The sequence below is a fragment of the Lissotriton vulgaris genome, chromosome 10, assembly GCF_964263255.1.
Source record: "Lissotriton vulgaris chromosome 10, aLisVul1.2, whole genome shotgun sequence".
NCBI lineage: Eukaryota > Metazoa > Chordata > Amphibia > Caudata > Salamandridae > Lissotriton > Lissotriton vulgaris.
The window spans coordinates 452,187,092-452,199,931 of NC_141698.1; the positions used below are offsets into that span (position 1 = coordinate 452,187,092).

The window sequence follows — 12,840 nt, forward strand, 5'->3', positions numbered from 1 at the left end:
AATAACTGTCAAGATAGATTCCTAAACAAGACACAAGGGTTTACAGTAACTAGGCCAGATCCAAGATATGTCCAGAGACAACATCCAGGGATAATAACAACTTACAGTGTAGGAAAACTGTGCCTTGAATGTCTACAAAAATCCACACTCCCAGATATAAAACAACACTTAACTTTACTTAAAGATGGCGTTGACTTGCGAGAATTCTTACTTGGACCTCGTAAACCACGTCATAAACGTTTCATATACGCCGGTATTTACGCTGCTTACAATGAAGCTTGGAAAGTCATGCAAATGGAAACAGCTGAACGAATACGAGAAATTGATTGTATTAATTTAGAGAAAGCTCTCTCTGTAGTTGATAATGGGTTAAAAACTCTGTCGTCCAGAATTTATTCTTCGGACAGCATTGTATTCTTTGCCATATACATAATGGAACGGGACTTCCTAATGTTACAACATGGCCAGTCTCAATTACGTTCTATAATGCTGTTAGGCTGGACGTTACAAAACATTCGTTCTGGCTATGTGCCTTGGCGTCTAATCAACACCACGTCATTGTTTACTGGATTTAACCTTACAGATAAACAAATCTGTTTGACACAGAGGGGAGCAGACTATACGGTGCCGAGCATAGAAAAACTGGAGAGATTACCATTGACTGTTTCAGAGAAACCATCAGTTGAATGGATAATACATGGCACAATCACGATACCAGTGACGATTTTCCAGTTTCAATATTGCTTAAAACACATACCAGCAGGCCTGTATGAAAGGTTGGGTAAGGAATACATAAGGTGGACCTGGGATTTACCATACACACACAAATGTTGGAGTGGGGAAAAGGAGGTATTTCTTAGTAGTAGAAACTGGAAAACCACATTAAGCGGCACACTTCTGTGTCAAGGCATTAATTTACATGGAGCCTGCAAGGGTTCTTCAAACAACTTATCATGCCACCTGCAGGGTTCCCCAGCAGTGATGATAGATCCAATTTTAGGCCGCTTTCCAATGGTAGCTACATAATGTTGAATGATCACAGCTGTTGTGGAATGATGCCAGGGACAGCCTATCTGGTTAGTGTGTCAGCCAGGGTCACTTGTTGTATGCAAGTATGGTTTCCAAAAACTAAGACAGATGGGGAGTCGCCACTATGGCCTTCACTGAACATCTCTTGTATACGAATTGATAATTTAAGCAAAATGAAAGCCATTCTTTTACAAAAAACTGTGCAACTGACCTCGTCCAGAGAGACGTATGATCTGCAAGTTGCAAGGTCCTCTGCAGAGATACATGCATTATTATCAACAAACTGCCCCATACATTTCGTAGAAATGTTAGGTCAGATCTTAAACAAACATGTCTGATTCCAGCGGCATTGTAAATGTATTTAAGACGATTTTTTCTGGACTGTTAGCACCCTTTGAAGCAGTACTAGGTATTTTTAATAACTTCGTGCACTATGTGTTCGGCGGCGGCCTGCCTCTCATCTTGGGACTCGTAACAGGGATCCTATTTTTATTCCTCCTGCTCCGTTATGGAAAGTCCGGCCACCAGCGATACCCAAATGACCATGGAGAATGCTCTCCTGGCAATGCAGTATCGTGAAAGAATAACACAGATCCTTGGCTTGGCTCGTTTAAGAGATCTGAATACCACATGGTTCTTGTCATTCAGACCGATCTGGCAAGATTGCATCTTACCTGTTCTACGATGCCTGCTTTGTGGAGAGGAATGCGTGTTAGATATCTGTCTAACACTTCCATCAGCAATGCCAACGGATGTTGACGCTTTACTGAGTCCGGTAACGGCTTATGTATTGTGTTGCCCCAACGGCTACCAATCCGGATGACGGCATTCGTTGAGATCTCACCGGCAATTCCAGCTGAAGGTGTGATACGCGGACAAACAGTCACACAGGTACCATCTACTACGAACATGGCTGACGGTGATACTTCACATCTGTGTACAATTGATGTTCTTAATGAAGTGGTTCAACTCTCATCTACTGTGGTAGACTATTTCTTTGCCAGCCTTGACGACTTAATGTTTTCTCCCGACACCGAGAATAACTTTTGAAGTTAGCACACAGCGTTCTTTTGAAATCTGAAGTTCGACCTTCACTTTTTTCAACACAGAAAACTTTGAACTCTATTTTTTTTTCTCATTCTACGATTTGATTTGACTTTTTCCAAAACACAATGAACTTTGGTACAAAGTAATCTGCTTAAAGTAGAACTATTCTTAGAGAACAAGAATTCTTTGAATACTTCCTGGGAACAATATTGACCTAATAAGCATACCAAACCCGAAAATTTTTGTATATTCTGCTATGGAATGACCTAGACTTTTTCTTTTGTAACTAAGAGCCATTTCATAAATATAACTAGCAGCCCGTCCCGACCTTGTCCGGGAGCAATCAGGCTTCAGGGCCCCCGCCCGCCCCGACATGGTCTGTGGGTCCCCCGGAGCCTTACCCCATCCGCCGCACCTCCCCGCGCTCCTGAGTTCACCGGTCCGCCGCTCCTCACCACCGCTCCTCTCAGCCTGTCCGCCTCTCCTCTCCGCTCCTCCCAGCCTGTCCGCCGCTCCTCCCAGAGTGTCCGCCGCTCCTCCCCACCTGTCCGCCGCTCCTCGCCGCGCTCATGTCCGCCGCTCCTCCCCGCGCTCCTGGACGCCGCTCCTCCCCGCGCTCCTGATGTCAGCACGCACGTCACGGCCGGCGCTACTTCCATGGGACTACTTTTTTTTCTCATAAATTTTTTAAATAACTTATATTTTTTTAATTTATATAGCCTATGTCCATCTGCATACCCTGACAATTACAATGATGTAACGGGTGTGTGGATTGGCTCTGTGGTTCCCGAGTTTACCCACCTCAAATGTTTATTTATTTATTGATTGACATTTGTAGAGCGCGGCGAATACCCGTGGGCGTCTCGGCGCTAGTTAAGGGATGGATCAGCAACTGGGGTAAAGAAGATATACAAGGCTATTGGTCAAATAACCACGTCTTTAGCTGTTTGCGGAATGTGAACAGGGAGGGACTTGCTCGGATATGTGCAGGAAGGGTGTTCCAGAGTCTAGGGGCGGCAACCAGGAAACGCCTGTCGCCCCAGGTGACTGTTCTAGTGCAAGGCACAGCCAAAAAGTTCTGAATAGAGGAACGAAGAGATCGGGTTGGGACATGATGGAGAAAATTCTGTTTGAGAAAGTGGGGACCTTGATTATTGAGTGACTTGTAAACAATACACAGCGATTTGAATTTGATACGGCTGCGTATCGGGAGCCAATGGAGATCCCTAATGATGTTTGTAACTGGTGCGAACTTGGGGATCCCAGCCAGCATTCGTGCGGCTGCATTTTGGATTGACTGCATCTTATTTGTCACTCGGACTTGGGCATTTAAGAATAGAGCGTTACAATAGTCCAAGGAGGACAGGACTAGTGAGCTGACCAGTGTTTTCCCGGCCGTGTTCGGTAGGAAAGGTAGTATTTTCCTAATCATTCTCAATTTCATATGAGCTGAAGCCGCAGTTTTATTCGCATGTGCCATAAAATTGAGGCCAGCATCGAAGATGACGCCTAGATTTCTCACTTTGCTAGCTGGACTCGGCGGGGGACCGAAAGATGGTTCAAAGTTCTTCCTTTATAATAGTAGTAAAGATATAGATAGATAGATTTTCGTGATTCATTCAGTTAGCATTGCTAATATCATATCATATGCTTACAATGAAATCATTGCTTTTAAATGCGATCAGTACAAATGCGCATTTTTCGTGTACACCCATTTTCAAATACATTTTATGTGTTTTTGGGTGGGATTGTAAACACATGCTCTATATTATATGTTTTAGTGCTTCATCTTAGATGAACATGATAACTTAGAGTGGGTGTTGTGTACCATTTTAGGACCCTATTGTAAAGTTCCAGATTCATGCCTTTATATAGGTATAAATAACCATATCCTTATATAGGCATAGAAATCATAACCATATTTAGACATAGCTCATGCAGTCCAAATACGGCAGGGCTACTTCCACTAGTTCCGAAAATCTACAACGATTTCTTGGAAAACTCTGCTTCAGCAGCTAGGGACTTTACCTTGCTCGAAAACTGACTTGTCCAAGAACTCATGGAGTTTTCAAAGAACGGAGACTCTTTGATGACGTTATTATGTCCACCTTTATGTCAAACTCGGTACCTTCAAGGTATAAATATGCCCACACCTGCCATAGCAAACACACGGTGGTTTGGAGCAGTTCGACTATCTATTTGCCCGACGCATCCTGCTACAGCAAATGCCGAAGGAAGCCGACCATCCAGCAGCCGCACTGAGAGAGACGCTGTCTTTTCTCCTGCCGAGAAATCCAGCTCCAGTGTTTCCAAGCTACCCTTGCGGGTTGGTGGGAAATCGAGTCCTGAGCTGGACCTTCTTCATTCCAAATCAGGGTACGGAGCTGATTAGACCCTAAGAGAAACCTTCTTGGCAAAGAATAGTACATTTATGCTACACCTCACTTACTTCTTCCCTCGTACTAAGTTTAGGTTAGGTACATCGGGGTAGGCATATTTTAGAAGCACCAATTGAGTACTTTTAGCCTCTGTTATTTATATATGTATTTATCTATGGTTTAGGAACCATACAATGCTCTTACAGTATTATTTTATTCTACTCTTTCTACTGTATGCATTATATTTTGCAACCAGTTTTATGATTGTAGCAGTTCATTTCTTATGCTTGAGAAAGAAGACTGTTCAATAAATCCTTTTATTGAAAACGCCCGTCTATCTATTTCTTTGCACCTCTGGTGAAACGAAGCATGCACGAGTGACTGAGTGAAATATCTATCTATTTTTTCCACGACTCTGAAGATCAGTTTTATCTTGGGGAAACAAAGGTGTCATGTTTATGCGGTTGTCAGAAACTAAATCCATTCTTGTGAACTCGAGAAAGTTTCTAGTGACCTGAGCTAGCTGGCACTCACAATTAAGTCTAATATATTCGATAGAGACCTAGTAGACATAAGTCCTACGTCACACCTATAGGATATATTATTCCAATGCGCAGAGCCTATTGGGAATATAGGAACTACACTACAGTTTAGGATACGCTGTCATAGCTTTTACTGCCTCAATAAATGTGGTGATCGAGTTTAGGATGCTTCCTTCTAGCTTTTCTTGTCTCTGTAATGTGGCTTTGTGGTGGTGGTGGTGGTGGGGGGGGGGTCGAAATCCAAGCACTACTGCAAAAGTTATATTGGTGTCCACAACTATTTTTCAATGCCTATTTCAGAGCAGCCCAAGTGGATACCAAAGTGGACCTATGCCTCTGCCTGGAAGTAAGACAGATTCCCAGTCAGGGAGTATACCACCTACTCTCTTCAACAAAGGTAGAGATCTAGGAGCAGGCAACATTCCTCCCCAAGAATGGGGAATTAGAGGGTAGCTTGTATTGGCAGAGTCAGAAAAGGTAGATGGGAATCCTTCACCTGCATGAATAAAAATATTTTTGCATCACCTTTAACTATCTCTACGGTCTTTCTTTGCGTGTCAGTACGTTTGGTTAAGAGGACATTTTCCAAACACATTGAGTTAGCTCAATGGTTTCATAACTAATAACACTTAAGCTCCAAGAAGATAATCAGTCTGTGATGTATGCTATACAAAGGGCTACTACAACTGAGCCTGTGTACATAGGGGGCCACTTGATGCCAATGAAGAATCTTGGGGTGCACCCCGCTGCATACTTAAAGAGACCCCAGTCCAATGCATTTTCTGTTTTCTAGACTAGACAAGTCTCCTACCTATTGTAGCCTCCTGCTCTCTGGGTTGCAATTGTTTCCTCTAAAATACAACCTTGTGCTCTAAGAAGCTGACCCCCACTGACATAGTATTTTGCTGCATTGTTCCACAACTATATACATAAGGTTCAGCGATTTAGCGACATGTCTGGGGGAGAGGGGGTTCATTGTTTGATGTTAATTGAGGATTGGCAATCCGAGGAATCTCTTATCTATTTGTGTGCTTCAAGCAGCACGGCAGAGAGAAGAACCGAGGGCCAGACTGGACATTTGCCGCTTTGCTATTAAAGTGATCCTGGCGATCGTAGGGGGATAATATCCTTGAACTATCATGTTTAAATGCACTATGATGTATAATGAGACTCGCATGTACTTATGACAACATAAGTGAGATGTACTCTTATGGTTTTCTTTGTTTTTAAAAGCAATAAAAATCTGTTTTAAAAAACCACACACTTGTGCTCTAGTTGGCTCCGTAATACCGTCCTGCTCTTCAGGTTGTGGTGAGGACTCTCCACTGTATACTTTACTCTTCCGACTATATTGAAATTCTCTTAGATGTGTAGTCATTGCCTTAGCAGGTTGCACATGTCTCTGGTGACTTGAAAATAAAAGTGGCAAAAAAATAATACGCGCTAGTTTAGCAAAGCGGTGTCTCATGAAAACTATTTCATGAATGTGGAATGGTAGGGCAGCCAATACCGTTCACTCAAGATGCATATACTACTGCTCTTTTGACAACACAAAGGCAATTACTGAACTGCTTGTGTGTGTGAATGCTAAAGACTGAACCTGTTAAAAAGGTGCAATTTACCGCATGAGCAGGTTCTTAAAGGTGCGTGGAGGTCTGAAATGATGGCCTCGCAGCTGCTGATCGGACTAACTGAAAACACTACAGTGCACAGCTAATGTATCCTGGAACAGAGATGCGTTAGCAGGGAAATAACTAACCAGACTGTACAAGGGTCACTACTTTATGTCATGGGCTTTATATATCATTAACTCTGAATCAAGTCCCTAAGTATGTGACAGCTCACAATAAGAGAGGCAATATACTACTGATTGAGGTATGCAGGACACCTGAAAAAGACTATACCGCCAACTAGGCAAGAACAACATGGACTCGTGATGATTAAGGTACTTAGGCGTTACCGAAATCGAACTATTTGAGTTGTCGGTTGAAATTGGTGAACACTGCAAAATCGTTGTGTGGCACTAACATGATGGATCTTCTAGTACAAAACACTGTGCACGTATATACCCATACGATCCAAAGCAAAAAACCATATCACACTCACAAAGCTCTTTTTCTGCATTTGCATTGGCTGTTAATTCAGATGTTCAGGATGTCGACTACAGGAAAAAAATGTACTTATATGGGTACAACCTTAAAAGATGTTCTTGTGGACTGGTAGTCAAGTCAATTTTATTGTATAAAAGTATTAAAAATGATTACAAAAACATTTCTAAAAAGTTAAAAACACATATGTAACTATTACTTAAATTAGAGTCTGTTGATCATATGAAGAATAAAATGAAATATATTTCAGTTTTTTGCTATAATTCCCTGTTCGGCTTGCTGTAGGAGGGATTGGGTTTTCATCATATATTAAACCCCCCTACATGCCAACATAGGAGATGAACCATCTAGCCATCGAATTACTGCTTGCCTACATGTCCAAATGTTCAATTTGTTAAAAATGTCCTGAACTGGTAGAAAAAGTGTGATACAAAATTGGACAGTAAGTGCATTTTCTTTCTATACTGCTGTCCTGTTAGTGTGCTGTTGTTCGTTTGGACTGTGGACATGAAGATGGGCCATTCTTGAGCAACTCAGTGGGAACTGGCTGGAAAATGGGTAAACTAAGCTTGAATGCCAGCTGTTGCCAGATTAATTTAACAAAACATGAGCCAGTGCGGGATGACACCACCATGCTAATTTGTGTCATCAATCCTGCTGTTGTGGTCGCGCAATCCTTGGCAACCATGACTCCTCCAATAGACTTAGAGGACTCCCCGCAGTACCACTCTACAACAGAGAACAACTTCACTCACAATTGCTCTGCCATAACAGGCAGCCGCCTCTTGGTACTTGCGGGTGGTGAAGAGCCGGTTGCCTTGCTCTTTCAACTCCTGCGCACTCGGGCTTTTTTCGGGTCCGACCCCGACCTCCTTCTCCTCTTTTCCCTTCATCCTGGGACCGCCGCAGCACAAACCGGAACCTTCCCCTAGTCAACTTCCGGCTACGTCAACGGATTTCGTCATATTATAATAGGTCCATTTTCACTGTGGCTGCAATGCGCACAGCCGAATTGACAGCCATAACGTAGTCAGGCTTATTTTTTTGCTATTTCCGACATCAGCACGATGACTGGTACTCCTCGTCATACAAGTTAAAACACGCGTTTTTTTCCATTCATGTTTCTTCCAAATTTTCTAGTCCCCTGAACAGCGTCTCGCCGCTATACAGAACCGGAATGGAAGACAGACGTTCTAGAAAACTGTCTCTTCGTGGCGGCCATATTGCAATCACAATGATTTTAATTCGAACGATTACGGTTAAATTATTATTGAAGGAGTGGGGTATATTAAGAATATAAACTATTTTGAGATTTTCACCTTGATCGTTAAACCCCAATTTAAAACCTGGGGGTAGTTGGGGCTGCCCCTTTTGTATATGTAATACACCGTAAACTTGACTGCAAGAAAGCAATCAACAGGCTAACAACAGCTCTAATTATAAACACTAGACCGCGCAAGTTTGATGACAGCGGCCTCCAGTGTTGGTAAGCCAATTACAATCCCATGTGTTTCTTTGGTGGCTTCCCTAGGAGGAGCAATTGCCACTTGTGCGAGAGGCATAGATTCCCGCGCGCAGTATTTGGTTTGTAACGCCAGCCTCTCAGCTTGTCGTTCTCACTCCCTTGAAACTACCTCCACATTGACGCTGGTGTTTGTTGAGTCCTCTGTTGCTACACCCAACGCTCCTTTTTGTAGGCAACAACACTGGAACGCGTTGGTTGGTCACTAACGTCACAAGGCCATGTCAGAGGTTACTGTGGTGAGTGGCATTATCACAGATATGAGGTTCTCTGGAAATATGATATACTTTACTTAAATTTGCTTGTTATAACAAGAAATATGAGCTTAACTTTCCGAACCGGCTATTAATACGTTGTATTTTTGCCATATCCCTCTACCTGCCTTTCTTTTATTTTGTTATGTCTCAATTCTTTATTGTTTCTTCAAAAAGTTATACATGTAACATATACAGAAAGTTTTCAGAAAATAATTCAGCGATCTCTCCGGTACTTGCCGTTCGTCGACAACCTGCCTTTTGTTTCAGATTCGTTTTCTTTGTGAGTAGTTTAAACTTAATTTCAACAAGCATTGGAAATGCAATAGGTCTCGCATTAGAAGAGTTGGAGTTATTGGTCTTGTAAATGACATATTTTATTTATTTGTTGGTTTTTAAAATTGCTAAATTGATGGCATTTACAATGCCAATAGTTATAACTTTCGCAAATGTGACACCTATAGCATTTGGAATGCAACATGTTTTGTATTTACGTGACTTAGATGGCAGCTCTGGTCGTTAGGCCACATCTCTAGAGAGCAGGAGAGTGCAGCAGGGGAGAGAAGCACAGCAATGCAATAGGTCTCGCATTAGGAAAGTTTGAGCTATTAGTATTGTAAAGGAGACATTTGTTATTTATGTGCTTGTTTTGAAAATAGCGAATTAATAGCTTTGTTATTTACAATGCCAATATTTTTATCTTTCGCAAATGTGACACCTATTGTAACACAATATGTGTTGTGAGGGTGAGGGGTTGAGGGTGAGGGGTTGAGTGAGGGTGAGTGAGGGTGAGAGGTTGAGGGGGAGGGGTCGAGGGTGAGGGGTTGAGGGTGAGTGAGGGTGAGGGGGTGAGGGTGAGGGGTTGAGGGTGAGTGAGGGTGGGTGAGGGGTTGAGGGTGAGTGAGGGTGAGGGTGAGTGAGGGTGAGGCTGAGGGGTTGAGGGTGAGTGAGGGGTTGAGGGGGAGGGGTTGAGGGTGAGTGAGGGTGGGTGAGGGGTTGAGGGTGAGTGAGGGTGAGTGAGGGTGGGTGAGGGTGAGTGAGGGTGAGGGGTTGAGGGTGAGGGGTTGAGGGTGAGGGGTTGAGGGTGAGTGAGGGTGTTGGCTATTGTGCGCCGGGGTTTACACTACTTCAGTTAGGGCCGCACACTGCATGTCAGAGAAGAGAGAGAAGGGGAGGGGGGAGGAGAAATGCGACACGGCGGGCAGGGGAGGGGGCTGTGTTATCTCAGCAGAGTCGAATCAACAAACGGAACAGTGCACCGCCGTTAACATTCTAGAAGTGGACATCCAGAAAAAATACAGGGATGGTTGGAAAAGGTTAATTAGCTCGTAGCCCACACGCTGGAGTCAGAGCAAAGTCTTCAATGTTTATCCAGGCGTACTTGACATTAACATACCGTATGATGTTTAATATCCGCTCCCCTTTTTAAAAAAAAATTCAGCCACAAAACAGCACTTGGCGCTTATGATATATCAGTGGGTTGGAAACATTACCGGCGCGCTGGAGCACCGCTGCGGCGCGCAGCGAAGCACTTGCCCCACTAGGTTTGGGGGAGAGATTGAAGCATTGGACAAGCTGTCAAAGATGCATTTTGGGAATGCTACAAAACGTGCAATTACCCAGCAGCTCACGGCTGCCAAGAGGCACTTCCGGAACTGAGCTCTGAAATGGGTTGGGGAATGAGAGGGGGTGAGGGGAGGGAGAGAGAGGGGGGAGGAGAAATGCGACACGGCGGGCAGGGGAGGGGGCTGTGTTATCTCAGCAGAGTCCAATCAACAAACGGAACAGTGCACCGCCGTTAACATTCTAGAAGTGGACATCCAGAAAAAATACAGGGATGGTTGGAAAAGGTTAATTAGCTCGTAGCCCACAGGCTGGAGTCAGAGCAAAGTCTTCAATGTGTATCCAGGCGTACTTGACATTAACATACCGTATGATGTTTAATATCCGCTCCCCTTTTTAAAAAAAAATTCAGCCACAAAACAGCACATGGCGCTTATGATATATCAGTGGGTTGGAAACATTACCGGCGCGCTGGAGCGCCGCTGCGGCGCGCAGCGTAGCACTTGCCCCACTAGGTTTGGGGGAGAGATTGAAGCATTGGACAAGCTGTCAAAGATGCATTTTGGGAATGCTACAAAACGCGCAATTACCCAGCAGCTCACGGCTGCCAAGAGGCACTTCCCGAACTGAGCTCTAAAATGGGTTGGGGAATGAGAGGGGGTGAGGGGAGGGAGAGAGCGTGGGATTCGAAAGACAAAAGGGGGAGAAAAGACAGGGTAAGGGAAAAGAATAGGAGGAGAGGAGGGGAGAAAGAGACGAAAAGCGAGTGAATAAAAGGGTTTTTTGTGACAAAGAGGGAAAGTGGTAGTAAAAGGAAGGAGGGGGGAATTTAAAGGGAGCGACAGGAGAGGGAATGGAGGGGGTGAAAGGCAAATGGTGTACACGGTTTAAGGAGGATGGATTTGTTGCAAACTACAGTGGGAAGGAGGGGAGCCCGCAGAAGAGTTGGATGAGAGAAGAAATATGTCAAACAGCACAAAATGAAGGAGTCCAGAGTGGAGTGGTAAAGGAGAATAGAAAGGGAGAGTGGGCAGGGGAGGGGGCGGAGCGGGGAGAGGGAACAGACGGAGCGAAGGCAGATAAGGGGAGGGGGGAGGAGAAATGCGACACGGCGGGCAGGGGAGGGGGCGGAGCGGGGAGAGGGAACAGACGGAGGGAAGGCAGATAAGGGGAGGGGGGAGGAGAAATGCGACACGGCGGGCAGGGGAGGGGGCGGAGCGGGGGCCTGGAGTGCGGCTGAGGGAACTGATGTGCACGCGCTTTTAAGCTCAATGCGCATGCGTATTGAGCTTAAAAGTCACGGGCACTGCAAGGAATCGCCACGATTCCTTGCAAGTTGGTTAAAGAGTGGATAAGCCCCCATAGTCTCGCTTGCTCGATGCGCATGCGCATCGACAGGCGAGACCTAAAAAGGAATATCAACGTCACATTTAAAAATGCTTTTAAGATTTTGGCAGTTTAATTTCCTCTGAGCTGTGTGTCCTGAGATATGGACTAGAACCACCACTTGTTTCTTTATAGAATTTGTGAACAAAAATGTTCAGTTCTATTAAGGAAACGGAGGCGAAGATTATGCTTTATCATCTTTGCTTTATTTGTAAACAGTAGCCATGTAAACAAATTATGAATCAAAGAGATGTATAAGTATAATCACAAATCCCAGAAAGCCAATAACTGCATATGTCATAATAGAATGTCCAGTAACCAATCAGCACTCCTATCATATTTAAACTGCTGGATGAACATAATTAACTCTGCCCATTTCTGCTGCTAGGATTCATTTCTTGGGTATATAGCGTTATCGGCCAGTCTTCCTTCTGGTCTGAAACAGAAAAAAAGGACTAATCTGTCTTATAACCTGGTTGGGGTTCAAACTTTACATAACTTGGAGATGCCGTACACAGCAACATCAGCATAGACAGGACAATTGTTATTTTAATTCACAATTCCGTGTGGGATAATATCCATCCATCCATTCATACTTAATTTCGGCCTCTAGGGCCATAAAAGTGCAAACAATAAAACAGTTAATATACAGTTATGGTTAAAGACGGGAGAGACTGCCAACCATCTTCATATACAATAATCATCTCACGAGTACAAGAAACACAGTGCATGAGTACAGCAGGGATGTAAAGAAATGCATACTACTAACATATGCCGGTTAAAAAACAAGTAGAAACAACCATCCTCAGATAAAAACTCTAAAATGTATACAAGAATAAAATTGTGGGATGACGATGCAAAGCCCAGGGCATGGGTAAAAATATGCTCAACCTACGCAAGTTCATACCTTCAATCATCCCCATACAATCTGCTTTAGGTAAGCCCGGCGCATGTGCCACATGCAGTTTAGAAAACGTGATACAGCAAAGACAATTGGTGGGTGAGTGTCAT

At 44.0% G+C, this 12,840-nt stretch overlaps 2 protein-coding genes across 3 annotated transcripts in view; one reads left to right on the plus strand and one right to left on the minus strand.

Moving 5' to 3' along the window:
- STUB1 (STIP1 homology and U-box containing protein 1) overlaps positions 1 to 8,054 on the minus strand; it is a 216,909-nt gene extending 208,855 nt beyond the window's left edge. Inside the window, exon 1 of the mRNA XM_086941306.1 lies at positions 7,860 to 8,054. Within this exon, the coding sequence (XP_086797432.1) occupies positions 7,860 to 7,997 (138 nt within the window). The 5' untranslated portion in view covers positions 7,998 to 8,054. The remainder of the gene's footprint in view (positions 1 to 7,859) is intronic.
- A 297-nt stretch (positions 8,055 to 8,351) lies between these two features.
- The window catches only part of LOC147685394 (uncharacterized), a 374,955-nt gene continuing 370,466 nt past the window's right edge, over positions 8,352 to 12,840 (plus strand). Inside the window, exon 1 of one of the 2 annotated variants that reach the window (XM_086941307.1) lies at positions 8,352 to 8,865. In XM_086941307.1, coding sequence (XP_086797433.1) covers positions 8,848 to 8,865 — 18 coding nt within the window. In that variant the 5' untranslated portion in view covers positions 8,352 to 8,847. The remainder of the gene's footprint in view (positions 8,866 to 12,840) is intronic. The other variant, XM_086941308.1, reaches the window with a different exon arrangement.